This window comes from Lachnellula hyalina (assembly GCF_007821495.1).
Source record: "Lachnellula hyalina strain CBS 185.66 chromosome Unknown contig00116, whole genome shotgun sequence".
Taxonomy (NCBI): domain Eukaryota; kingdom Fungi; phylum Ascomycota; class Leotiomycetes; order Helotiales; family Lachnaceae; genus Lachnellula; species Lachnellula hyalina.
In genome coordinates this window covers 73,843-98,596 of record NW_022157230.1, presented here as the reverse complement: position 1 = coordinate 98,596, position 24,754 = coordinate 73,843, and the positions used below count along the sequence as shown (strand labels likewise).

Genomic DNA, 24,754 nt, shown 5'->3' with positions numbered 1-24,754 from the left:
TAGGATAGGATAGGATAGATAGGATAGGGATAGGATAGGATAGGATAGGATAGGATAGGATAGGATAGGATAGGATAGGATAGGATAGGATAGGAGAAATAGGTCCGGGAGGATCCACTTGAGCTGTCGGGAACAATTCCGGGAATTCATTGTTTAACAGAAAAAAGACACAGAGATGATGCGAATCCTTGTCCAATTACGTCAGGGGTCGTCCGTGTTGTGTGCAGCCATTAGACTTGTATTATCCTGACAGCAAAATTCAATACCAACGAATATAGTACACCAAGTACTCAAGTACTCAAGTACTCCAAGTATTACTACCTTGAGCTTCTGGATCTTCTATAACGTCCTCTGCCTCTTCCTCTCCCTCTCCCTCTCCCTCTCCCTCTACATCGCGCTTTCTCCATTTTCCCACGTCAACGTAACGGCTAGTAAAGCTTCCCGCCTTGAATTCCTGCCTACGAGTCCCTTACCTACCTTGGAACTAAAACTTCAATAGACTCTAGTCATCGACAACCTGTTACTTGACTTCCTTTTTCAGGGCCCATCATTCCATCTCCCCACCAATACTACCCTCCGAAACGTCGCACTTGTTTCCCCTCAGACCACCTCACAAGTCCATTCTCGCAGACCACATACCTCTCTCGAGAACCCCACCTACCAAATTCTTGTCAATTCGAATCCCCCCTCAATACTTTATCGCAATGCCAGCTTTAGTCGAAGATGTTAAGCCGCAAGGAAGACTGCTACTCGTCTCCAACAGACTTCCAATCACCATCAAGCGCTCTGATGATGGCACATATGCGTTTTCCATGTCCTCTGGTGGACTGGTCACAGGTCTAAGCGGACTATCTAAAACTACCACCTTTCAATGGTACGGATGGCCGGGATTGGAGGTGCCAGAGACAGAGGTTGCGCCGCTGCAGAAACGATTGAAGGACGAATATGGGGCGATACCAGTTTTCATAGAAGACGAGTTGGCAGATAGACATTACAATGGCTTCTCTAGTACACTTCTCCTCCAAGATTGTTCCTACAACTACTAATAGCACTGCAGATTCTATCCTCTGGCCCCTTTTCCACTACCATCCTGGAGAGATTACATTCGACGAGTCGGCATGGGCAGCCTACAAGGACGTTAACCGTCTGTTTGCGAAGACAATAGCGAAAGACGTACAAGATGGAGATTTGATCTGGGTCCACGACTACCATCTAATGCTCCTCCCAGAGATGCTGCGAGAGGAAATTGGCAACAGCAAGAAGAATGTCAAGATTGGCTTCTTTCTCCATACGCCATTCCCAAGTAGTGAGATCTATAGAATTCTTCCTGTTCGAGAGGAATTGCTTCTTGGTGTACTTCACTGCGATTTGATTGGCTTCCATACATACGACTATGCTAGACATTTCTTGAGCAGTTGCTCTAGAATATTGTACGTCGAAAACCCTCAAGATCGAAGCCGTTCCGAGCTAATAGCAAATAGAGAAACAACTACGACCCCCAATGGTGTTGAGTTCCGTGGAAAATACGTCACTGTCGCGGCTTTCCCAATTGGCATTGACCCCGAGAAATTCGTCGATGGCCTCAAGAAGAAAGAAGTTCAAGACCGAATCGCTGTCCTAGAACGTAAATTCGAGGGAGTAAAGCTGATCGTCGGGGTCGACCGTCTCGATTATATCAAAGGAGTTCCCCAGAAGCTTCACGCACTCGAGGTATTCCTTACAGAACACCCTGAATGGGTAGGAAAAGTTGTGCTCGTCCAGGTAGCAGTACCCAGCCGAGAAGACGTCGAAGAGTACCAAAATCTCCGAGCAGTCGTCAACGAGCTGGTAGGCAGGATCAATGGCCGCTTTGGCACCATTGAGTTCATGCCTATCCATTTCCTACACCAATCTGTAGCATTCGACGAGCTCACGGCTTTATACGCCGTATCCGATGCCTGCTTGGTTTCATCTACGCGTGATGGCATGAATTTGGTCTCGTACGAATACATTGCCACGCAGAGAAAGAGACACGGAGTCATGATCCTGTCCGAGTTCACAGGCGCAGCTCAATCACTGAACGGTGCTCTTATCGTCAACCCCTGGAATACAGAAGAGCTCGCAGGCGCCATCCACGACGCAGTCACGATGTCTCCAGAGCAACGAGAAATCAATTTCAAGAAGCTGGAGAAATATGTATTCAAGTACACGAGCGCGTGGTGGGGCGAATCATTTGTGAGCGAGCTTGTTAGGATCAGCGAGCATGCGGAGAAAAAGCAGAAGCGAAGCGGTCACGGGCAAGATTCATGAGCTAATCGACAGTATGAGCAAAGCTATTGTGGGAGGCAAGAAGAATGGGAAGTTTGCGCCGGGCGAGTGGAAGGATTGGTAGGATGGGTATGTAACGGCGCGGGTAGCGAGCATTGGGCATGATACGATACCAGTTTGCTTGCAGTAGGGCGAGCAGGCGTTATGAGAACATATACGATAAGGAAACATCAAATACAATCAGGTTGACTTGGTGCGGGACTTTTTTGAAATAGTCCTCTGGTTTTAAACCTCTGTATTCTGCAAGTGCAAAAACTGATGAGCTCGGCCTGATGACCCCTAGTTGAAGAGTGCTAGGTTAATTATGTAGAAGATATGAAATGCAACGCGTTCGTATTTTACTATACTTGTCCTGCTGCTGGTGATGAAGGTGAGTACTGTATAGTTGCATAGATACATAACCTGATGAGGAGGCGATTGAGCACTAGAATCTAAGGAAGCTGTCAGGGTCACGTCACCATGATAGAAAATTATTAAAATCCCAAGTGGGGTAGATGATCCAAGTTCTATTTCACAGAACATCTGCTAACTCCAGCATCCTAGTAGGGTATATCACTCTATCTAGAGTCGGATTCTAGACACAACTAATAGCTTTACAAGGATTCAAGATTGTGTATATTTATTCAAGAATCTAGTCAGACTGCGTTGTTTTCAACTACAAGGAGTGAGCATATGTACTCGATCGGAGAAATGAAATCAGATACGGACCATAAATAGTAGGATCGTATGGCCCGTAAAGTCTCCAAACGGGAGATCTTTATGCATATCCGGCCACGACAAACGACGACATTATATGGATCATTTCGTGACGCTAGGAGGGAGGTTGTTGTGAGATCCGGAGAAAATCGCAGGTTCACGACCGCGTTGAGGGGGCCGAACGTTGTACAGGATTGACATTCGTCACAACTCGGCCTCGGCATTAGGTCTTGCAGAAGCATCCTGAGATTCTGACTCTGCCGCATGAATGAACATGAGCGACGAGTCCGTCTAAGAATGGTCTTCACTTGAGAAGATTCTCTCCCAAGAGATAACTGTGCGGATAATCGGTTAGTCTTCAAACTTCCATAAATGACTTCTGTTGATAATAGGAACTTGCTGGACTTCTTACTTCAAGGATAGTCTAAGTGTAGGCAGTTAGACGGACCTAATCTAAAATTTGGTGTATTGAACGGGGCATACTGTTTTTTCAAGGCTCTTTGGCTTCCTGCTCAAGGAATTCAAGCCACTCCGCTTCTTGGAACTCTGGCCCCGACCCCAGCCTATAGTCAACTCGTTTCACAGGAGGACCCTCATCTTCGTAGTCAAATTCTTTACCATTAAAAGATGTCTCGGGCGTCAGCAGTTGTCTTTTGGATAGAGGGACAGGTCTCGCAACTGCGGGGGCAGTCAAAGAGTCGTCTTCTGCCTGCGTCGATCCTCTTGAAAATGAGGTTTCAGGAGAAAGAAGCCGTCGGGCAGAGTGATGGACCGCCATGGTTTTTCTAACACTTCCAGGCGGTTTCTTCTCCCCTGGGTATCCAATGGGCGTGCTGCGCGTGGGTGAGGTACCTCCATTGGCCGGCAAAGCCGCAAGCGCACTCGTTCCTGGAGCTGGTCCTATTGCACTAAAATCTAGTGTAGGAGCTTCTGACCATGGCTCGTTCCTCGCCAGAACTATGTAAGCGATTTGGAACCTACAGTCGGAAAGGGCATCATGTTTCAGCCCTTGCCGGGGAGGAGCCAGTGGCGGTAAAGAATAATCCTTCCCCGTCTGTGCCCACACCTGCTTGACAACGGTTCGTACACACATATCGTTGTAGTACTCCCAAGGCACTTCCATCGAGCATGCCTTATACGCGCTCCGAATCCAAGTATTGTCGGCCATGCTGCCATTGCCCCAAATCATAGGTTGGCTTTTGTAGGGCTTTAGCAAACCGGCTTTGATTCGCCGGCTTTCAGTCTCTCTTATGGACTTTTTCACAAACTTGGATATTCTCATAATGGCTTGAGGGAGAGATATACAGCACTCCTGGCTGGTCTTCAAAGTTTGTGGGATTTCTCTCTTGAGCCAGCCGAGCGTATTGTCATCTGTGATGAGTCCATGCTCCAAACTGGATTGGAGACTCACTGGGGTACAAAGACTGTCGAGTTCCTCCCCGGTGTCGATATCGAAGTATACTGCTGCCAACTCAATTATCGCTGGGTTGTGGGTGTTAATAGCTGCGCATTCGAGATCCAGCATGATGTTTGTGTGGACATCCTTTTGCCGCATTTTGAACAGGGTGGTGGGCTAATTAATGAATACTACTACTGCTGTATGAGGAATATGTGACTGAGCCTGAGCCTTTCTAGTACACGAGTGTGACTTGGCACTAGCTGACTAAGCAAATTGGGGATAACCTCTTTGTATTGCAGCCTCTATATCTTAGCTAGCTGACCAACAACCAATGAAGCCACCAAGACCAGAACCTACGGACCTACACCTGTAGCGAAGTGATCAACTTGTGATACCAACAACTACAATCAGCCTCGTCAAAATCTATTATTTCGTTTTTACTGTCAGTGAGACCCTATATGCCTAAAATAGGGCATGGAGCTTTATTCTTCCTCTCTATAAAGATGCAGGGAGTGAATGAGCCAGGATGGTAAAGACTTTACCAAAAGATCTGTCTATATATTAGTAATGTGAGGAAAAGGTGTAATTGAAAGAGAAAGCCGCTTTCATTATACATTATACATCATCTCTCTCGCACGTTGCCCCTTTTCTGTCCCTAGCCTAGCCCGTCCCCGCCCCATATACTTACCTAAGCGAACTCCTCCTACCACCCCTCAGATCAGTAGATCCTTCTCCACGCTAGGAAAGTACAAAACACGCGACGCGGAACTCGAGCACCGACTCTGCTCAGCCTTGTCTTGTGTACAAACAAGTATCTTTTGGGGAGCCATCCTTAATCGCGCAATAACTTCTACAACATGGCACCTTCGGAGCGCGTTTTAGTTGACAAGCTCAAGGCGACAGCTTTGGCGATCTTCAACAGCTCCGAGCGCGACCAACTGAGTGTGAAAAGGGTTCGGGACAAGCTAGAGGCGCAACTTGGACTCGAGAAAGGATTTTTTGTGCAACCCACCTGGAAAGAAAAGTCAAAGGTCATTGTTAAGGAATATGCAGTAAGCATTGTGCTTCTAGATAAATTATATCATATTTCCAAGCTGACTCTGTACCCTAGACCCAGTTGATCGAAGGAGAGGAACTAAAAGAGGCGTCTATACAAGTCGACTCTCCTGTGAAGGAACCTATCCTGTCGCACAAGAAAAGCGCAACTCCGAATAATAAGAGAGCAAAGAAACCCACATCTGCAGAGCAATCGCGACCTGCCAAGCGCCAAAAGAAACAAGAGACTCCAGAGGAAAGCAGTGAACTTAGCGATGTGGTCTCGGACGAGGACAGCCCAGAGTCAGAGTTTGGTGATTCGGATGTCAGTGATGCACCAAAACCAAAGAAGAAGTCTACGTCGAAACCCCCCGTGAAACGTCAGCCTAAGAAAAAGGCAGTTGATTCCGAGGACGAGGAGGACGAAGAAGAGGATGATCTTAGCGAAGTTCCAATTGATGATGAGGATGACAGTGATGCCAAACCAAAACCGAAGAAGGCTACCAAGCCGGCTGCTAGAAGTAAGGGAAGACGGAAGAAAGTCGAGACTCCTGAGTTAGAAGAGGAATCTGAGCTTAAAGCAGATTCTGAGTCTGAAGACGAACTTGCTTCAGCCAAGAAGGCGAAATCGAGGGCTAAATCGGCAGCGGGCTCCGAAGAAGACGAGCCAGCATCTATGAAGAAGTCCAAACCAGAAATCAAACCAACACCAGAATCTGACGCCGAATCCAACGTACCTACTCCGAAAAAGAAGGCAAAATCCGTGACACCTGCGAAAGCCATTGATTCTGAGTCGGAAATGTCCATCGTCCTTGACGAAGCTCCCAAGCCAAAAGCCAAACGCGGTCCCAAAGCCCCCAAAGAAACTAAAGTCAAGGCCGCCAAAGCCAACAGTAACCTCTCGCCTGCAGAAGAGCAGATCAAAACGCTGCAAACACAGCTAGTGCGTTGCGGAGTGCGAAAAATCTGGCAGTTCGAACTCAAGCAATTCGAAGACGATACGTCAGCCAAAGTTCGGTATTTGCAGCAAATGCTTAGGGATATAGGCATGACGGGCCGGTTTAGTGAGGCGAGAGCGAAGGAGATCAAGGAGATGAGGGAGCTGCAGGCTGATTTGGAGGCCGTGAAGGAGGGGGAGAAAGTCTGGGGGATGGAGAGTGGACGGCCGAGTAGGAGCAAGGCTGCTAAGAAGAGCTTGAAGATCAACAGTGGTGAGGATGAAGACGAAGATGAGAACGGGAAGTCGGAGAGTGGAAGTGAGGATGATAGTGATGAGCAGCCGAGACCGAGGGTTGCCAGGGCGAAGCAGGATCTGGCCTTTTTGGGAGATGAAGAGGATAGTGATGAGTGATGCTCTCTCTATAGCTCACGAATTGTGGATATGAAGTAATTTTCATGAGGGATTCTATCTGGACGTGTTATGGATTAAGGATAAAATACATCGACATTGAAACAACTCCACAAATCATATATTTAGCAGTGAGGAATATCAACGCTAGGAGACATACCGCCTCTATGAAGGAGAACTGGTATCTTGTCAATCAGTCATAAATGAATGCTGTATTCAGGGGGAACTTAGCCGCCTTGTTGCAATACTTTCAAGGCCACTAATCGGGTAATAGGGTGGAATCTTGGAAAGTGATCCGCTATGGGCGGGTAATGCTTAAGTAGGCTTTCTCTAATTGTCATAAAGTAAATTTCAGTCAAAAGGCATACATCCGCCAAATCAAAATTCAAGATGTCATTCAAGAGTCTTTCATGAAAACCCGAGATTAAAGTGAAAGAATAATGGCATTTCTTTTGGTAATGAACCCGCTATCATCCCGCCAGTAAACCTTCGCATCTAGAACATTCCTAGCAAATCCTCATTCGTCTTCTTGCCCCCACTCTCAAGTTGCTGTTGTGGCGGCGGAGGCTGACTCGCACCGCTCATATCTAGACCCGCAAACCCACTCATCAAATCATTCTGTCCCGTTGGCGCCGCACTCGAACTACTACCGTTCATATCAAATAATCCCACCATGTCATCCATACTGCTTGCACCCGCTGCTCCAGCCGTAGGACTTGCCACCCGCTGTGGCGTACCGGCTAACCCTTCCAAGCCCGAAGCACCACTGCTTGGAGGAGCATCCGCTGAAGCTGGAGCTGCGCCATCAAAATCGATGTCGAGGAGATTTTCGTTGTTATTCTTCTGGCCGACGACGGCAGCTGCAATTGGGTTGTCGACGGCGTTTTGACGCTGTTCTTGAATGGCTGCGTGCTGTATGGCATCGGCGCCGTAACGGCCATGACCGACAAATGTCTCAGGTGGTTTGTGGTAGACTGAGGCTAGGGTAGAGAGTTCTGTAAGAAGTTGGTCGAGGAGCTGAGGTGGAAGAGATGACATCGTTGTCGTAATTGGGGGTTTGTCTGAGAGAATGATGTTCTAATTCTGTTAGTATTGAAGTCAAAGAAAGACAGTGATAGAGGTCTACCTTTGCTACTTGTAAATCACCTGATAATAATCGCCAGTAAACATATGCTCTGTCTCTGATGTCCGGGTTGTCGTTGTCGGCTGTGGCTTGTTGAAGAACTTTCTGCACCAAACTTTGATTGTTGTCCGGCTTCTTCAAGAACAGCTTAACCACTGCGGTCAGGATTTGGAGTTGAACTTGTGTAAACTCTTCCATAAATCCTTCAACAAAACCAGAAAGGATCTCGTCCGCATTACTGATCTTCTCGGCGTATTCTCCAACGATCCAAATCAAGGCACCTCGTGCTTCAGGCTCATCCAATTCATCGATGTATTTGCAAAGAGTTGGGATAATACCTTCATAACCAGGGTACTTTCGGAAGATGTCCTTAATGACCACAATTGCCTCTTGGACAACATAGTTGACTTTTGTAGCAATTAGATCAAGAAGCGTGTTGACACACTTCTCGCTGGCGCTCTCGATCTTGATAGCTGCTTGACCAATGGCCTTGACTGCTCTCCGGACAAAATCCATGTCGACTTCTAAGGCATACTCTTTTAATTCGGCCAAAAGTTGGTCGACGTTTTTGTCGTTTGCTATCCGCACCATGATCTCTAACTTCTGAAGCTTGACATATGGGGGATCATTGTATTTGCAGAAGAATACTCGTAACTCTTTACTTAGGATATCTGGCTTGGCTTGGAGTAGTAAATCGATGTTCCGTAATGCAACATATTGAACTTCTGGCGCTGATGCAACAAGGGTCACTTTTGAAAGTTAGCTATCGCAAATGTATGTAAGGACATGTACTAACCCAGTGGTGGTGCCATTTTCTTCAAGTATTGCTTCGTGAGATCTGCGTTGACATACTTCATGTGGAGGAAGACTACTTTCACAGCTGCCAGCACCACGCTTGGATTGACATGTTGGAATTGAGGGGAAACTCTTTCGCAAATATGCTCTGACTCTTTCATATCTGTAGCCCTGTAGTCGGCGAGGGTTGAGAGTATTGTAACTCTACCCCACTCTGTGCATTCGTTCAAAGCCATCAACATCTTCTTTAGCGCTGCGGGCGTCACTCGGAGAGCCTTGGTTTCTGGAGCCGCCTCGTTGATCTCTGCCAGGGCTGTGACAGAGTTTGCGACTACCATGGGATTTGGATCTCCTATCATCTCCTGGAGTGTTTCTAGAAATCCGTTTTCTAAGCACATCGTCGGGTTCAGATCAAAGAGCTTCGCAACACATATCGCAGCCGTTTTCCGTACATAAGGCGACTCGTCTCGTAATGTTTTCCGCAAAGGTTCCTCCATATAATCTACCATCTTATCCACCCTAATACACCCCATTGTCCGTATAGCAAGTGCCCGTACCAAAGGATTGGGATCCTCGGAGTCTTGTACAAAGGTATTGACCGCCAGAATACAGAGGTCCGGATGTGATTTGGCGTAATTCCTAGATAATTCCAGAATCAGCACCGCTCCTATTAAGCGGCCAAAACGGGGAGGTAACTTACATCAAATATAAATAAACAAGCTTCTTCTGGTCCAGATCTGATGTAGCAATGTTTTTCAACACATCAGGAAACAGAGCTGACACATCTTTGCCCAAGGTCATAGACATGATGGTCTTCTGAATCGCCTCCTTGCGCTCGTATGCATATTGCGAGACTAGCCCTGCTCTCAACTCGAATGTTTCGCCCTTTCTGGGTACCGCAAAGGCCCCTTTGATCCTATTTACCGCCATCGCTCACACAGATGGCGAGTTGAGGTCGTGCCCCTCATACGCCCGCGGCTGCTGTTGATGGACGGCCAGGCAGCAGCTATGTGCAATGGGCCGTAGTTAATCGCACTTGTAGTCCAAGGGTAAACGTCTGCAACTGAGGACCTTCTGGTGATAATTTCTGGGTAGTTTGTGGTTTCCTGTGGGGATTGAAATTGATCATAAATGTTGCCAGCTTCTCAGCCTTCTGGTGCGGTCAGAACGGCGCTAGCATTTGGCAGGGGGTCGCAAGGAGAAGGCAAAGGCCACCCACTCACTCCACTTCAAGGGGGGTTTACTGGCAAATTCATGCAACAAATGGATACTCGGAATAAGTTGAAACAACTTTAATCTGTGAATCATTTAAGTACAGCATGGTGAGGACTTCAATACGTTATTTCTTTCTACTGCTTCTTTCGAACATGTCGCTAATACAATATTCCAAGGCAAACCTTCCAAACCTACGCCGGCTGTTTGTTGAAGCTCGAACAGATGCAGAAGAGAGTGCATATTCGAGAAATGCCGTTAGTATATAATCCAGTGTAAAGTAACTGAATTACTAATTGAGTTTAGTTTTACAATATCGTGCTATTCATGTCATCGGTTGCTGTCGTCAGTCTGGTGGCTCAACGAATGAACAAGACTGCTTGACGAGCAATACACGAGCGCTATTGTTTGAGCAGTTCGTGACAAACTGAAGCAAGTCTGGAGAGGCTGTTTTGATTGGGGTCAATAGAATTTGGGAGATCGCAAGGACTTTGAAAGACTGAAAGGGCTAAGCCTCAGGGGAAGTCAGGTGTTGAGTACCTGAGAGACATGGGTATTGTCACAACACAAGAAAGCGCACATTTGGCAAGATCTTTGGAGGGATTTTCAAGTAGAACTTCGGTGTTTCTAGGTTGGAGACAAATGGATAGCCTTGACAAGCTCTGGGCTCAGAAGAGTGTCGCGATTCGCCCACCACTTGCTAATACGTCGGCAAAGTCTCCTCTTCTATCGTTCTTTTTAGGAGCCGCTCTTACCAGTTCCACTTCCAAACTCGGACGTTTCTTCCAGTGCCTCTATCAGGGTTCATCTTTCGTTCCCATTGCACCTAACCAATCATGACCCCCTCGACCTTCTTGGCGTCCAGTTCTTGTGCTTGTATCTCATATCCCCTTGCCTTCCCTTCAAGCCGTAGTCCCAGTAACAACCTCTCCCGTGGTATCCTTCCCAGGTGCAACAGCTACCTTCCCTTCAGCCTTCTGCTTCTCCCACTGCTCTGGCGTAAAGCACTTCGGTGTCCAAGCATGAATAGCAGCAATCTCGGCCTTCAGCGCCGTATTAACCAATCGATGTCTCGCCAAGGTCGTCTTCTTCTCGAATTGAGGCGAGACTATCACAGCAGAAAATGCTTGGCCGCATCCACCTGCAAGTTGGTCAGCTTTGAGCGGGATGGCGGGGTAAAATAAAAATATTGGACGGCGACGGACCTGACATGTCTTCAATTTCGACATGGATTGCTTGAAGTTGATCGATTATTTTGGCCTTGAGGTCTGCCTCTGAGACTCCTGGAGTTTCGCCCATTGTATTTTTGTAGAGAGAGAATTCTGGGTTTCTTGACGTTGGTCCCCCCCTCCGTTCTCGGAAAAGTTGATGTGATGAGCAAGGAGCGGGACAAGCGGCCGAGTCCTGTTTTGGAAACCCTCACCACAGCGACTTCTACAGCTTCAGCTCTCACAACAATGTCATGACTTTTCAAACAACACTTCGGAGATCAATTACAACAATGGCTAATCCCACAGTTTCGACTTTTTCTCAGGCCGTTGTTGGGGCTATGAGGAAGTTGTAAGTGACTTATACCCTGTGACCGAGAATGCATTGTTTACTTTAGCTATAGGTACCCTGAGAAGCTTGCAGACAGTAGTTTCGATAATACTGGACGTAAGTGGCGAAATATTATGCAACTATGCAACGTACTAAACCTCTTCAAGTCCTCCTCGAAGCTCCATATCGACCAGGCCATCTGAAGAACTCAGCTCTCCTCACCGTGGATCTCACCCGAGCAGTTGCAGATGAAGCTATTGCAAGGAAAGATTCCATAATCATAGCATACCGTAAGGAACTTCCATAATAACGTTTCCGGACTTCACTCTCCCCCCTCTTTCTTTCAAACCCCGGAGGACCATTCCTGTCAAACTCAGTCTGTCCGAAAGCACTCACTTCAATATAAAATACAGAATGTAGACTAATCTGAAGTAGACCCCATAATCTTCCGCCCTCTGAAAGCACTTACGCAAAGCAACACCCAACAAAGTACCCTGTTACGGCTTGCCCAAGAGGGTATCAGTGTCTACAGCCCCCATACAGCTCTAGACGCCGCCGAGAACGGTCTCAACGACTTTCTCGTGGCATGTATCACAGCTGAAACGCCCATGGTGAATGGAGAGTGAGTATTACTATTATTCGAAATCTACAAACATTCCAAAACGTCACAAAGCTAACTTAAAATAGCCCAACTGGTTTCGAACAGCATCACTCTTCCGTGTTGACTCCAATCAAGGATCCTCCACAAGGCTTCGAAACGGCTGGATACGGCCGCATAGTGCGCTTCCACAAGCCCCAGACTCTTGGAGACATCATAGCAAGAATTACATCTAACCTCAAGCTTCCAGGCATCTCAGTCGCAGCACCTCAAACTACTCCAGCCGGGGAGAGGGACCAGATCAAAATCTCTTCTGTCGGCATTTGCGCAGGTTCCGGTTCCATGCTCAATGGCCTTGATGTAGACTTGCTGTTTACAGGGGAGTTGAGCCACCACGAGGCTTTGGCCGCTATTGAAAAGGGCAAGTGTGTTATCACCACTTTCCATAGCAATTCGGAAAGACGATTTCTGGAGGCTCGGCTGCTCGGTCAGCTGGATGCTGCGACGAAGAAAGAAGTCGAGGAGCTGGGCAAGAAGGGGCAATGGGAGGAGAGTTTGACAAAGGATTTCACTATAGCAGCTAGTAAGGCTGATAGAGACCCTTTCGTGATCGTGATGCGCGAGTAAAGAGATGGCAATCACAGAAGACAGAAACGCGAATCACATTGGATACTCCCTCTGGTGACCATTATATCGTGGGCAGTAGTCGAGGAGTATTATGACTCTTCTTGAAAGCAATCAGTCGCATTGGGCAAGTAGGGATGGTGGATTATTACCGTTGGCTTGCAAATGATTACAGCAAGCCCTACCGGGTATCATGATTTCGATTCTCTCTTACTCTTCACATTAACCCAACTCTTCTCGTTAGGCGGCTCCCCTCTAATAGCAGCCTCCCCATCCTCAATACAATCCAAAACATCATCACCACCGACCCTGCGTTCCTTCCACCTCTCCAACAGCCTCAGCGTAGGCTCCCACACCCTCCTCGCCTCCTCTACACTCCCCTCATCCATCAAGCCCCTAACCTTCTCCGGCGTATCCAACATCCTCCCCACCACCTCCCTCATCTTATCCCTCCTCTCAGCCTTCTCTCTTTCCCCCTCACTCATCTCGGCCCTTTCCCTCTGCCACCCCGGCATTCCCTCCCTCATCTCCCTCTTAATACTCTCCGCCCTCGCATAAATACTCGCGATCGCCGGATCAAGCGTACTAGCCATCGGATTCAGCGGATCCATATTCACTCTCATCTTCCTAATCGTCTCCGTAGCCGCAATCAACTTGCTATAATTATCATACACCAGTGCCTTTTTCTCTGCGTCCAGTGCCCGGATATCTGTGAGTACGCCATTGTAAGTCCTGAGCAGCTCCGAGAGCGATTGTGTGGACAGCACGTGCGAGATATAGGCATTGGCGTCGAAGTGGGCGTGGTCGAGCTCGGATTCTAGGACCTCGCTGTTGGAGGAGTCGTGGATGGATGATGCTTCTGATGCTGCGTCGTTTATGGGCGTTGAGGGAGTGGTGCTGGTCTCCTCTTGGGCTTTCTTTAGGTTATAGTATTCTCGTAGTGCGGCTCGGTTTGCGCGCTTAGGCTGTGCTAGGGAGGGGCCACGGTTAGGTGAGCTTTCTGAGGAGCGGGGGATTTCGAGGGATGGCCGTGAGGATGAGGAAGGTGTGGTTGTGGAGATTATGGGGACGCGGCGGCCGTTGACGGATGGTTCGCGGGGGCTGGCTATGGTTGACATGTTTTCGAATGTCTCATAGGGAACTCATGGGGGCAGGTGTCATTGACGGGGGTCAATGATAAGTTTTGAGAACAAGAGATGTTGAATTGTGGTGTAGAGTGAATGAAATACGTGATGCGGTCAAGTAGTTGCAGAAGGCTGCGAGGCTGGAAGCGAGGCTCCAAGACTTCTTGAACTTCCACTCTTCTCTGTCCGCGTTCCAAGAAAGAACAACAACAGACCCTTAAATTGATGATGCACATTTCTATTGCTGAGATCCTTGCAATACGATCTACGCAATGGCATCCCCAATAACCCCAACTCAACTCTCCACCGCGCTCATACAATCCGGCCTCCCAACGCCTCACCCCTCCTTCCTAACCCCCCATACTAAACACCGCATCAAACTCCCAACGCCAACCCCCGCTCTCCTCCCTCTCAGCAACAGCACGTCTCCGCCTCCTCTCAGCCGACATATCAACACCCTCCATCCTCGCCCCAACCAACGGCTCCTTCCCCCAAAACATATCCGATATACGAGTCAAAGAAAAAGTGCTGGGACAAGATATCCCAGTACAAGTAATTGACATTGAAGACATCGGACGCAGCAAGTGGGACCAGATTCTGGATCTGGAAGCAGAGCGTAAAGGGGAGCGGGTGAAGGGGCGGGAGGTCATACGCGTGCTACCTACACAAGAAAATGAGCTTGGCTCTACAGCTTCTACGCAAGCGATTGCTAACCCTACGGCTGCGAATGCGGCAGTATCGAACAAGGGGCCGTTCAAAGTTCTATTGCAAGATATGAAGGGACAGCAGGTTTATGGGTTTGAGGTGAAGGGAGTGGATAAATTGGGGTATCCGCCGGGCATGAATATTGGGTGTAAGGTCATGTTGAAGAAGGGGTGTAAGGTTGCGAGAGGAATGGTATTGCTTGAACCGGCGTGTGTGGTTGTCCTTGGCGGAAAGATTGAGGCGCTGGATAAGGGGTGGAGAGAGGGTAGGGAGGAGAGGTTGAGGATGGATGTGAAGAAGAATGAAGAGGCTCCTGGTAGGGCAAATGTTTGATGAATGCTAATATCATTAATGAATGTGGGATGATGTGATGTATGAATATCACAAGGCATATTTGAAAAGATCCATTGATTCTGGACTTTGGGAGCTGGGTTAGAGTTATTTTTTGATGCCCCCAAATGGCGAAAGGAGATTTGGTTACAAATTGTACCACCAGGTAGTAAACATTGCTATCTATTGTCTTACGATACCAGACCAGTCATTGAACAGACTTTGTTAGACAGACGACTCAAGAAGCTCACAACAAACCGCAGCAAATGAACTATCATCTCATGGGTCGTACCAGTTCTCTCGCCTGCCGCCAGCTAGCAAGATATATATCATCGCCTTAAATTTCGAGGGGTCTTCGCAACATGTGCTCGCGTAGGGAATATCCAACATCCCACTATAATATGCAATTATGAAAACTCCTTCGTTATGACATTGACATTGACATTGACATTTCCGACACTCAACACGCGTTTCCCTTTTCAGATCGTTCCTGCGAGCAATGGTGGGATGATTGCATAGCTAGAACATTTCAAGCCATTTTGACATTGGCGTATCGTAAGTGATTCATAACATGTATTCGACTCGTTACCAGTGATAGACAAAACAAATGTCTGCAAAGCAAAGCGCTTAGCGCATGATTTCTTCATAGATTAGCTGCTTGAGTTGCTCTTTGCTTAGATTGTCCTTATTTTTGTCAAAGTCGAAGAACTCCTCTGGAATTGGGTTTGCGGTTGGCTCATCCTCGGGGTCGTGGTACGGCTCTAAGTAAGGGTGCTGAAGAGCCTCATCAACGGTGATACGTTTCACGGGGTTGAATGCCAAAAGCTTCTCAAGGAGATCCAGTGCCAGGTCGGAAGTTTTGGGGAACAAGGAGCGGAGAGGAACCTTCTTCTTGAAGGGTAAAGAGCGGATGTACTCGCGAGCACGGCGCGACTTGATGCCGTAGTAATCCTCCATGGTTGGGGTGCCAAGTACATCCAAGATAAGGGTGAGCTGGTGGTGGTCTAAATGAACATTAGCAACTGAAAGCGAATGTGACTTGGCTAAACTTACAGTCCTTTCCCGGGAACAAAGGCTTTCCGCTCAACATCTCAGCCAAAATGCAACCAACAGACCAGACATCAATAGCCTTTGTGTATTCTTTGAAGGTCAACATGATTTCAGGCGCGCGGTACCAGCGGGTAGCAACATATTCTGTCATGAAACCGGAGTTATCCTCTTGAGAGGCAGCCGAACGAGCTAGCCCAAAATCACAGACTTTCAGATCGCAGTTGGCATTAAGAAGCAAGTTGGAGGGCTTGAGATCTCGGTGAAGAACGTTTGCAGAGTGCATAGCTTTAAGCGCACGGAGAGTCTGGTAGATGAAGTATTGGCAATGGTCATCGGATAAGTCTTGGGTACGAATCACACGGTGCATATCAGTTTCCATAAGCTCCTATAATCGTTGATTAGCCATCTAGTGTTATACAATTTAATTTAATTTTTAAGTCTTACCTGGATGAGATACACTTCCGTGAATGTTTCATAGCTCCGAGGCTTCTGAATATCGAGAATGGAGATGATGTTTTCATGATTGAAATATCGGAGGAGTTTCATCTCACGCAGTGTACGCAGGCAGAACATAGAGTGGTCGAAGGGAGTGATTTTCTTGATAGCAACCTTTTGACCGGAGGGTTTATGAAGTGCAGAGCTATTAAGTGAGTTAGCTGTGTTGCAACATAGATATGGGGAGTATGTAGGGCCGTCGCTGCACCGTGATAGGATGAACATACCACACGACACCATACGCTCCCTCTCCAACTACATCTTGAATATCATATTGTTCTGAAACATTGAAAGAAATCTTGCGCGATCCCGTCGATGGATTCGGCGCCCGAGATGTCATCCTGACTGAGCGTCGAGGATGTATGTATTTCGGGGAGACGTTCGAGAAGCGAAAATAACTGCTTCAAGAAGTGCAGCATGTCTGCAGCAATGATCGAGTGCAGGTAAACTCGTTGTCGTTTAATATGCTGGAGGATTGACGAGGTATATAAATGTAAAGATGCAGGAGGTGATGAAAGTATTTCCTTTGTCGTCTTTCGTCTCTAAACTTCTAGCGTTATGGCCGAGCGGGCGGGCAATTGTATTGGAGCTTCCGGAAATTGCTGTGAACTATCGATGCTCTTACGCTTGAGTCGTACCGTCTGTTATGGGTCCGATTCGAAGTTGCAGATCCTATTCTTGACTGTCAATTCGATGTTTCTCTAAACCGGTGGGTGTTGTCGTACTCTTTCTTCAGCAAGGCAAGGTTGCGCTCGGTCCCGCCAGGAATCTCCAAGATGTCGCAACTCTGAAATCTAGGCCTAGGAAGTGAGAACAAAGTCAAGTCTTTGACCGCTTTGATTCGGGGACTTCGTATTTGGTGGTTCTCTAGAATCGAAGGCAGGAATCAGCATCTCTTTATTCATTCCAGCCTTTGAGCCCGAAACCCGCAAATGGCTTTGTAGAGCTTTCAAAGGACGCACTAGGTATGGAGTTCCAAATACATCATCCAGCCACAGGTATTGCGGAAGATGCAAAATGTTGCCGTACCTATGAGATCTAATTCTGTGTTCCAGACTGGCGTTGGACTGGCGTTGGAGTTGCCCCGCTACAAGGTCCCTGCTTCTAATACCACTGTGCGCGCAAAGCTGGTGAGTTGTTGATACTTGAGAGACAGCGAAGATATATGACAACGGCGCGGATGATGTTGGAAGGAGGTTGTAAGCAGTTCGGAAGGTCACGGTCACGATGTATTGTATGCTGCTGGAGTGGAATGTCTGTCTGTAGGTCGAATCCTGTTGATTGATCGGGTCGGGATAGGATGGGCCTTGTGCTCAAGTCGGTCTAGTCATGGCTGGTGTGCTTCTGGTGCTGATGGGCCGAAGGGACGACCCCTCGATAGTGTGGATGAGTTCCTGGCGTATCAGATGCCCTAGACGGCTGGTGAGATCCCCCCACTGGCCCCCTAATAAGCGCCGGAATTCTATCACACCCACCACTTTTCGACCCCCAATAACGGATCCAGCCGAAAACAACTCCCCAAGAGCACTTGGACGCTTTGATACGAGATTCATGGCAGCGGCGCCTGTTTCACGGGTCTAGAAATGTTTCATGGCCGGCCTGACAGGTTGACAAGTGTGACCAAGTGTTGCTCGTATATTAAGACTGCAGTCTGCTCGGCCTTGGACCAATCAGAGCCGGTTTTTCACACCGTGTATGAGCCCTCCAATGTACCGCTACACATCTACTGTACGGAAGGTATAGCATGATATCTACAGCTCTGCGTCTGGCCTGTGCGGTCTTTGTGATGAATGCACAACTACCGACCTTGGACAGAAACGGTCTGCATTTAATCTGTTTGGTTTCTTGTGCCTGACATCGAGGCAGGATGCTTCCCCATTGGGTAATGCAACACCAGAACCGGGTCTCAATCCAGCGGGCGACCTCTCAACTAAACATCATCCTTCAAATGTTGCACAAGCCCACTTCAAGCAGTGCAAACTCTCCATCTAAATATTTCTAAAGTAGAGCATTTTACTTGTAGAACACGGGACGATTGTCTAACTGCCGTGCGAATGGAAAAGGCCATGTTTGACTAGAGTTTGAGTTCGTCGCAACTACAACCCCTACCCTGAAGACCCCCCCATATTACCTCGAGTATACCCTCAGAAAGAACATGGGTTTGACTCAGGGGCAGCAAATCCTTCAAGCTTATCTGCAATACAGTACACTGCTTACTCTTCTTGCCCGGAGAGGATCTTGGTGGATCTTTCAGCTGAACATTCTAGCTCGGTAAAGAAACAGGGTGCTGTTTCGAAAACTACAGAATTGAGGCTCTCGTTCTTCAACGTGAATATTTCCCGACTAAATGAAGATGATGTTCACAATGTGCCAGGAAGGCTTATATTTTGTAACGATCAAGGCAGCTGCTTCACTAAGTATTCTATATAATGCTACAGAGGTAAATCTCTTTGAGATTGCTGTTTTATTGAACAACCTGCACAAGCAACGCATCAGCACAAACCCGTAGTATTCAAATACCCATCCAAAGTTTAGCTCACCTTTTCTCTCAGTGTTCCCATCCACTGCTGGAAACTCATGCCTTGGTCCGCGCGATCCTCTACCAACAATGTTTGCGCCCACAACTTCAAGCTTGGATCTCCATCTTCCCGAATGACATAAAGATGAGGAACAATGATGCTCCCGACACCGCGAGATCGGTAGTCCCGAATTTTCTGTACCACTGCCCGAACGCGTTCGCTAAAATCGTTGTCAAGCTCTGGTAACGAGCTCTTGCCGACCTTCAGCTTAGTTCTGTCCTCAACACCGAAAACGTCCGCGAGTAGCTGCGGCACTGAATCACGCCAACCCACAAGAACTGAGTCTGGCCATCATCAATAAGGTAGAGACCGTAAGGAACAATACGCTCCGACGAGAGGTTATGTGGAGGTGGGAGAACGATTTGGCTCGTCTCTGGATCAGGAACACCTGCGTTGTCTGGCATGTCGTGTAATGAGTAGAGTCGTGGGTAAATGTATTGCATCAAAAGAGGGAGGGGGAGAGTTGACAGCTGGCAAAGGGCCGCCGATCGAAGATCTGATGGGATCTGAGCAGATTTTCGAAGACCAACGTTCTTAATGAGTCCAAGGAACAAAACAGGCAGGCCACGCAGATTTGCCGGGAATTGCAGGCCACCACCTCCCATATTTCCACCAGCAAGCTCCTTCTTGAATGTCTGGAGAAGTTCAATGAGCTTGGATTGAATTGCGTCTCGGGCGGGCTCAAGTCCGCTACTTAACGCTCTTTCAACTGCCTTGTGGCTAAAGAAGGTTGTAATCGCGCACTGATCAGCTGAAGCATAGACATCCGCAAGCTGGGTGGTTGTGGGTAGAGACAGGGTCATTACTCGAATGCGTCTCTCTCCGTTGCTAGTCGTATGAAGAACGGCAGTTTGCATGCAAACAAAGTTCTTTGTCAAACTCTCGTCAATAGCTACTTCGACCACGTAACTTTGGTCTCTGGGGAAAGCTGGGAAAGCACAAAGATCGGAGCTTCGGTTGAAAAAATTGCCGTAGAACGTGCTCATGCGGAGGCCGGTTGTAGCACGAACACGCAAGACAGCCTCAAGTCCAATTTCAGAGGAAAGGTAATCACTGAACTCTGTGGCAAACTTGATAGCATCTTCGCTTCTGCCTGCATTCCATCCGGGGTAGAAATAGGTTTGACCTCCAGTGTATCGTGGAAGGTTGCTGAGAGATGCCACGTCTTGGTATTGGGATGAAAAGAGGAACATGTCGATAGAAACTTGGTTCTTCGAGCACTCAACCGCAAAGCTCTTATAGAAGCTATTTCCAGTCTGGAGCAAACTGCTTTCTTTCGAAGTTCCCAATAACTTCTTGTCTTCACGCATTTCCAGTTTTCCATATCCAACGTTGGGCAAGGAAGCAGTTATGACAACAATCTTGCCACCAAGAGGTGAAATGAGCTTGTGGCCAGCCCGTAAAGCAGAGCCCATACAAGACCCATTATTCTGGTTACTCTGGAACATCGATGGGAGGGCGGTCAAGAATTTTTCGACGCTGACTCGACTTTCTGACAACGGAACAAGAAGTTCCTGGGGAATTGGCAAGAACGGCTCATCCAAATCGCTAACAACGAGCATACTAGTTTCATCATTCTCATCAGTATCCTTAGGAACAGCAAAATAGTGCAGGCTCGAGTCCACAGCCATGAATCCGACCCGAGTCCGTCTATCAGCATTTGGTATCCGGTTTAGACTGTCTAGAATAGTTCGAGCACTAGTAGCAAGAAGGCCACATGATACGGACGCATAGCTGACATCGAAGAGAAAGAGATATACCAGAGGTTGAGGAGGTCGAACCATGTACTCCTGAGGCGCGACAAACTCAACTACTGCATGGTTTAGCTCAGGTCGTTGCCAGCGGTCAACACTCTTTTGTGCCGCAGTATCCCAGTCAAACGCCTGAGGAACATCATTCGTTAAATTGCACATATTACACCTCCATCTATGTCCATGATCAAGAAATGTAACATAAGGATTAATGTATGACCGACATCTTCTGCAACGAGAGATGACCTGGTCTTGGACAATAGGTACTGGATCATCGACATCATGAAGAGAAGTGTACGGTTGGATGACGAGTGCAAAAGGAAGTTTCGACTTCTTGAGGAGTGAATGCGTAGTAGGAACAGCGTTCAGGGTTGATCGGACATATTTAGGGGGACAGTTTGCGTCCGGCGAAGGGGTGACACTCGACTGTTCATATAGATCAGTAAAGTTTTCGCTTTTCTTTTAATTAAAACTGAAAACACTTACATCAGGTGGTAGTATGATCGGAGGGGGCGGTAGGTCCAATTCTGCAACGTTGAAAGGCTGGTTGAGTAAATCGGTGGGGTATAATTGGTTCAATGGCCCTGGACGAGCAGCTGCTTGCTGAGGTTGGGCTTGTGGTTGCGCTCCAACACCCATTTGACCCATGCCTTGCGTAATGCCAGCTACTCCACCAGGAGATGGTGCTCCAGGACCTGGATATCCAGCATCAGGAGGTTGATAGCCTACACCGCCGCCATATGGGGCGCCAGCAAAACCTGGGGCAGGTGCTCCAGGGACAGGCGCTGCTCCAACTTGAGCTCCATATTGTGGTGCACCACCATATGCTGGCTGCTGTGGTTCTGGCTGCGCTGCATATCCGCCATAGGCAGGAGCTTGAGGTGGTTGAAATTGCCCACCTCCCTGCATCTGCCCTCCCAGCGCTGAGTTCGCACCAGCCCCAAAGTCGTAAGCTTGTGCAGCATACCCTCGTTTCTTCTTCTTTCCCCCTTCATGTTCAGGTTGTCCGGCTTGAGGGGGAGGAGACGTCGTGCCGAAACCTGGCTGCGCTGGACTCTGCTGCCCATAAGGATCTGGGGCCTGGTAGGCATCCTGCCCATTGTATCCAGGTGGTGGTGCCGCCATTTTGCGTCAATTCGTAGATTGCTAGCGATTGGTGTTGCGCAGCTTTCTGAAAGTACAGAAGGCTAGAGAGTGGCCGTCTAAAGCTTTTCAGATATGCTTTTGGTGAAGTTCGAGTATCTAGTGGATCTAAGCCTCTAAGACGGTCTAGTAGGGGGAACACGTTGCGAAGTTGTGTTCAAGTCAGATGTCCTTGATGGTGGTGACTTAGCCCTCAGATCAGCTATCACAAAGTCGTAGGATGTGAGTGGTGAGGATAGTCATGACACTGAAGAAAGCCGACTTGTGGGGGATGGGGAATTTCCTGGCCTTGCCTTGCATGGAGGACTGCCCGGTTGGAGTCGGTCGCTCCTGCCACCTTGCTTGCTTGACGGTCACGTGGGTATATCAAAGGTCTGTGCATTGTCAGCCTTTAGCCAGGAGGATTGGCATGCGACAGTACGAAGATAGCTTACACGAGGACAAACAATCTCTTCGCCAAACACGTAAAACAACAGTTCCCCCTCCCCATCTTCTATTCTTTCTTTTCTTCATCACGATAGACCATTTGCAAACTTCACTTGCAATCATGGCTTGGGGTAGATCTACGCCGAAGCCGCCACCCACCACTTCAGCTTTGAGGTACTTCCCCACACTCCTTCTCCTCTGTGGGCCTAACTAACAGCAACAACAGCAAAATCCTCCCACTCCTTGTCCTTCTGGTTGTACTTGGGGGATGCGCTTTCGTCGGTTACCACATCTACCTTTCTATGCAGAAGATCTCTTCCGCTGCATCAGATAAAATGCAATCCAAGAATATGGTATTTACCAAAGACGGGCTTAAAGTTGGGGTCAAGGAGCGCAAGACCGAGAGCTATGTTGATTCGACACAAAGCCTATTCGTGAAGGCATGGAACCTGAGTACTTGGCCTGGATATAAGAGCAGGCTCTGGAACCAACAACAACCTGAAAGCGGGAAGCCGGAACCTAGAAAACCGTGAGCATCTTTCCCATTGATTGCTTCTATTCTACGCGATTAGTTTGCTAGAGATTCTCTCTACGTATCACTTGGAAGCAGCCTTGTTCAGTTTAGCTCGACTCTCTTTCCTCTACCATGTTATACTCATTTCTTCTTATTCTCTTCTATTTGCTAACATTACTCGATAGATTCTCCAGACACGCCTCTTCTGCGAAGTAACTTTTTGCATGTATCTTTCCGATACTCACGAATTATATTTACGCTACGGTCTTGATGTCCTTCTCCCTCCTACACTTCGCCATCAAATATGGGTGGCTATTTAGTCAAAGTCAGAACCCTGCATCAGAAAGTGGCGGTGTCATATGGAGCGGGCAACTCTTTCGGGTTCTTTGCTCTGCAGGATAGAGCTTGTTGTTTATATACCACGGGCTGGGCTTGTTTTGATTTGCACTAGATGAATGAATGAAAATAACGGGACATGTCTTCTGCCACATCACGGTTACGGTTCCCTCCAGCAGCTCTCATTACAGAGTAGCTTCTCATAAATAATTATAACACAACTGCTGCCTTCATAGCCTTTTTCCGGATTATGCCTTGAAATGTTGTCAGTCGACTTTACTTTGACTAAAGAAATAGGCCGTGAAACAATAGAAACCCTGGCTTCACGGCCCAAAACTCTCGGATTTATAACCGTAATGAAAGTCAGTAAAAAACCAGCTTATCCGAATCCAGCATAGTGATACCGGAAGGCAACGACTTGCTGCGGAGGTCGGAGTATAGGTATCATTAAGCTCGACTGCAGGGTACAGCTAGATATATTAAAGAGCAAATCCAAAGACCTTGGATCTACTTTTCTAAAAGCTAGCTCAAGCGTCGAACTGCGATATGCAACAGTGATATAATAGGAAGCAAGAATTTGAACGCCACTGATAGCACAGATCCAAGAGTAAAGAAAATTAGTTGTATTCGAAGAGTGGAAAGGAAAAGACCAAGGCCAGGGATCTTCACGTGCTCTAAATTTTGGTCGGAGAATCGCTGATGGGCGGTACAACGCCACTCAGCATGCAAAATTGCAAAATTGGCCACATCAAATCACCCAGATCACATATCGCAAAGAGCATCTCAAGAATTCCTTAGCAACTGTATGGTATTTGACATCTCTAAGATACACCAGAGCTTTCAGAAGCTAATTGTCAATCCAGCGATCCATATGTCCAGTTTACTTTCCGGCCTCATCGAAGATGTAGGTCAAGTGGCAACGTCCACAGTATTGGCGATCGTGCATGGCAGCCATGAAAACACCAGCACCGCACTGTATCTTATTAGCATTTGCCCACTGCTGTCATGAAATTCATAAGACTTACGTCGGGAGTGGGGCACTCTCTGCGAAGACGCTCGATCTTTCCATCACCGTCGACCTTGTAGTATTTGAGAACCGCCAACTTGGTCTTCTTGCGCTTGTGCTTGATCTTCTTGGGGGTAGTGTAGACCTTCTTCTTGCGCTTCTTGGCACCTCCACGTAGACGGAGTACGAGATGGAGGGTTGACTCCTTCTGGATGTTGTAGTCCGAGAGGGTGCGGCCGTCTTCGAGTTGCTTGCCGGCGAAGATTAGGCGTTGCTGGTCAGGAGGGATGCCTTCCTTGTCCTGAATCTTGGACCTGGAACGGGATTAGTTTTCATGTTTGCTGCATAATGCAGCGGACTGCGTACTTGACATTGTCGATGGTGTCCGATGACTCTACCTCGAGGGTGATGGTCTTGCCCGTGAGGGTCTTCACAAAGCTGTTGCACAAATATTAGTCTTCGTCTTTCAGATTATCGCCATCCTATACTCACATCTGCATGATTGCCTAGACAGCGATGTCTCGATGTCTTCCTCAACAATCAGGGTTGCTTTGTAAAAGAGGCAAATAAAAGTTCGCGGTTGTGCGAAAGCCAAACTTGATATAGCTAGCGTAAACGT

At 47.8% G+C, this 24,754-nt stretch overlaps 12 protein-coding genes across 12 annotated transcripts; 6 read left to right on the top strand and 6 right to left on the bottom strand.

Annotated features, from left to right (window-relative positions):
- Nucleotides 1-605: 605 nt before the first annotated feature.
- On the top strand, nucleotides 606-2,289 carry tpsA (Alpha,alpha-trehalose-phosphate synthase [UDP-forming]; the record flags this gene model as incomplete). Its single annotated transcript, XM_031149952.1, has 3 exons — nucleotides 606-1,008; nucleotides 1,058-1,430; nucleotides 1,482-2,289. Coding segments are annotated over 3 exons (1,584 nt in total), but the record flags the coding sequence as incomplete, so codon positions are not given.
- A 1,204-nt stretch (nucleotides 2,290-3,493) lies between these two features.
- On the bottom strand, nucleotides 3,494-4,558 carry LHYA1_G005001 (uncharacterized protein; the record flags this gene model as incomplete). The annotated part of the gene is made up of 1 exon (XM_031149951.1): nucleotides 3,494-4,558. The coding sequence occupies one exon, from the start codon at nucleotides 4,556-4,558 to the stop codon at nucleotides 3,494-3,496; it is 1,065 nt and encodes a 354-aa protein (XP_031003611.1).
- A 701-nt stretch (nucleotides 4,559-5,259) lies between these two features.
- On the top strand, nucleotides 5,260-6,788 carry LHYA1_G005000 (uncharacterized protein; the record flags this gene model as incomplete). The annotated part of the gene is made up of 2 exons (XM_031149950.1): nucleotides 5,260-5,454; nucleotides 5,514-6,788. The coding sequence occupies 2 exons, from the start codon at nucleotides 5,260-5,262 to the stop codon at nucleotides 6,786-6,788; spliced, it is 1,470 nt and encodes a 489-aa protein (XP_031003612.1).
- A 492-nt stretch (nucleotides 6,789-7,280) lies between these two features.
- On the bottom strand, nucleotides 7,281-9,633 carry Ap2b1 (AP-2 complex subunit beta; the record flags this gene model as incomplete). Its single annotated transcript, XM_031149949.1, has 4 exons — nucleotides 7,281-7,862; nucleotides 7,912-8,657; nucleotides 8,705-9,342; nucleotides 9,404-9,633. 4 exons carry the CDS (start codon nucleotides 9,631-9,633, stop codon nucleotides 7,281-7,283), a joined length of 2,196 nt encoding a protein of 731 aa, XP_031003632.1.
- A 437-nt stretch (nucleotides 9,634-10,070) lies between these two features.
- On the top strand, nucleotides 10,071-10,299 carry LHYA1_G004998 (uncharacterized protein; the record flags this gene model as incomplete). Its single annotated transcript, XM_031149948.1, has 2 exons — nucleotides 10,071-10,172; nucleotides 10,222-10,299. The coding sequence occupies 2 exons, from the start codon at nucleotides 10,071-10,073 to the stop codon at nucleotides 10,297-10,299; spliced, it is 180 nt and encodes a 59-aa protein (XP_031003631.1).
- Nucleotides 10,300-10,817: 518 nt separating this feature from the next.
- Nucleotides 10,818-11,214, bottom strand: SPAC8C9.11 (putative bolA-like protein; the record flags this gene model as incomplete). Its single annotated transcript, XM_031149947.1, has 2 exons — nucleotides 10,818-11,056; nucleotides 11,121-11,214. The coding sequence occupies 2 exons, from the start codon at nucleotides 11,212-11,214 to the stop codon at nucleotides 10,818-10,820; spliced, it is 333 nt and encodes a 110-aa protein (XP_031003624.1).
- Nucleotides 11,215-11,416: 202 nt separating this feature from the next.
- Nucleotides 11,417-12,679, top strand: SPCC126.12 (NIF3-like protein; the record flags this gene model as incomplete). Its single annotated transcript, XM_031149946.1, has 5 exons — nucleotides 11,417-11,475; nucleotides 11,528-11,571; nucleotides 11,622-11,744; nucleotides 11,890-12,076; nucleotides 12,142-12,679. 5 exons carry the CDS (start codon nucleotides 11,417-11,419, stop codon nucleotides 12,677-12,679), a joined length of 951 nt encoding a protein of 316 aa, XP_031003623.1.
- Nucleotides 12,680-12,867: 188 nt separating this feature from the next.
- Nucleotides 12,868-13,794, bottom strand: vps51 (Vacuolar protein sorting-associated protein 51-like protein; the record flags this gene model as incomplete). Its single annotated transcript, XM_031149945.1, has 1 exon — nucleotides 12,868-13,794. One exon carries the CDS (start codon nucleotides 13,792-13,794, stop codon nucleotides 12,868-12,870), a length of 927 nt encoding a protein of 308 aa, XP_031003626.1.
- A 278-nt stretch (nucleotides 13,795-14,072) lies between these two features.
- Nucleotides 14,073-14,838, top strand: LHYA1_G004994 (uncharacterized protein; the record flags this gene model as incomplete). The annotated part of the gene is made up of 2 exons (XM_031149944.1): nucleotides 14,073-14,313; nucleotides 14,369-14,838. The coding sequence occupies 2 exons, from the start codon at nucleotides 14,073-14,075 to the stop codon at nucleotides 14,836-14,838; spliced, it is 711 nt and encodes a 236-aa protein (XP_031003625.1).
- Nucleotides 14,839-15,462: 624 nt separating this feature from the next.
- Nucleotides 15,463-16,720, bottom strand: MAPK (Mitogen-activated protein kinase; the record flags this gene model as incomplete). The annotated part of the gene is made up of 4 exons (XM_031149943.1): nucleotides 15,463-15,839; nucleotides 15,889-16,270; nucleotides 16,330-16,525; nucleotides 16,608-16,720. The coding sequence occupies 4 exons, from the start codon at nucleotides 16,718-16,720 to the stop codon at nucleotides 15,463-15,465; spliced, it is 1,068 nt and encodes a 355-aa protein (XP_031003628.1).
- A 2,191-nt stretch (nucleotides 16,721-18,911) lies between these two features.
- Nucleotides 18,912-21,835, bottom strand: SEC24 (Protein transport protein; the record flags this gene model as incomplete). Its single annotated transcript, XM_031149942.1, has 3 exons — nucleotides 18,912-19,173; nucleotides 19,233-21,136; nucleotides 21,197-21,835. The coding sequence occupies 3 exons, from the start codon at nucleotides 21,833-21,835 to the stop codon at nucleotides 18,912-18,914; spliced, it is 2,805 nt and encodes a 934-aa protein (XP_031003627.1).
- A 427-nt stretch (nucleotides 21,836-22,262) lies between these two features.
- LHYA1_G004991 (uncharacterized protein) lies at nucleotides 22,263-23,009 on the top strand (the record flags this gene model as incomplete). Its single annotated transcript, XM_031149941.1, has 3 exons — nucleotides 22,263-22,453; nucleotides 22,506-22,808; nucleotides 22,979-23,009. The coding sequence occupies 3 exons, from the start codon at nucleotides 22,263-22,265 to the stop codon at nucleotides 23,007-23,009; spliced, it is 525 nt and encodes a 174-aa protein (XP_031003630.1).
- Between the last annotated feature and the right edge of the window lie 1,745 nt (nucleotides 23,010-24,754).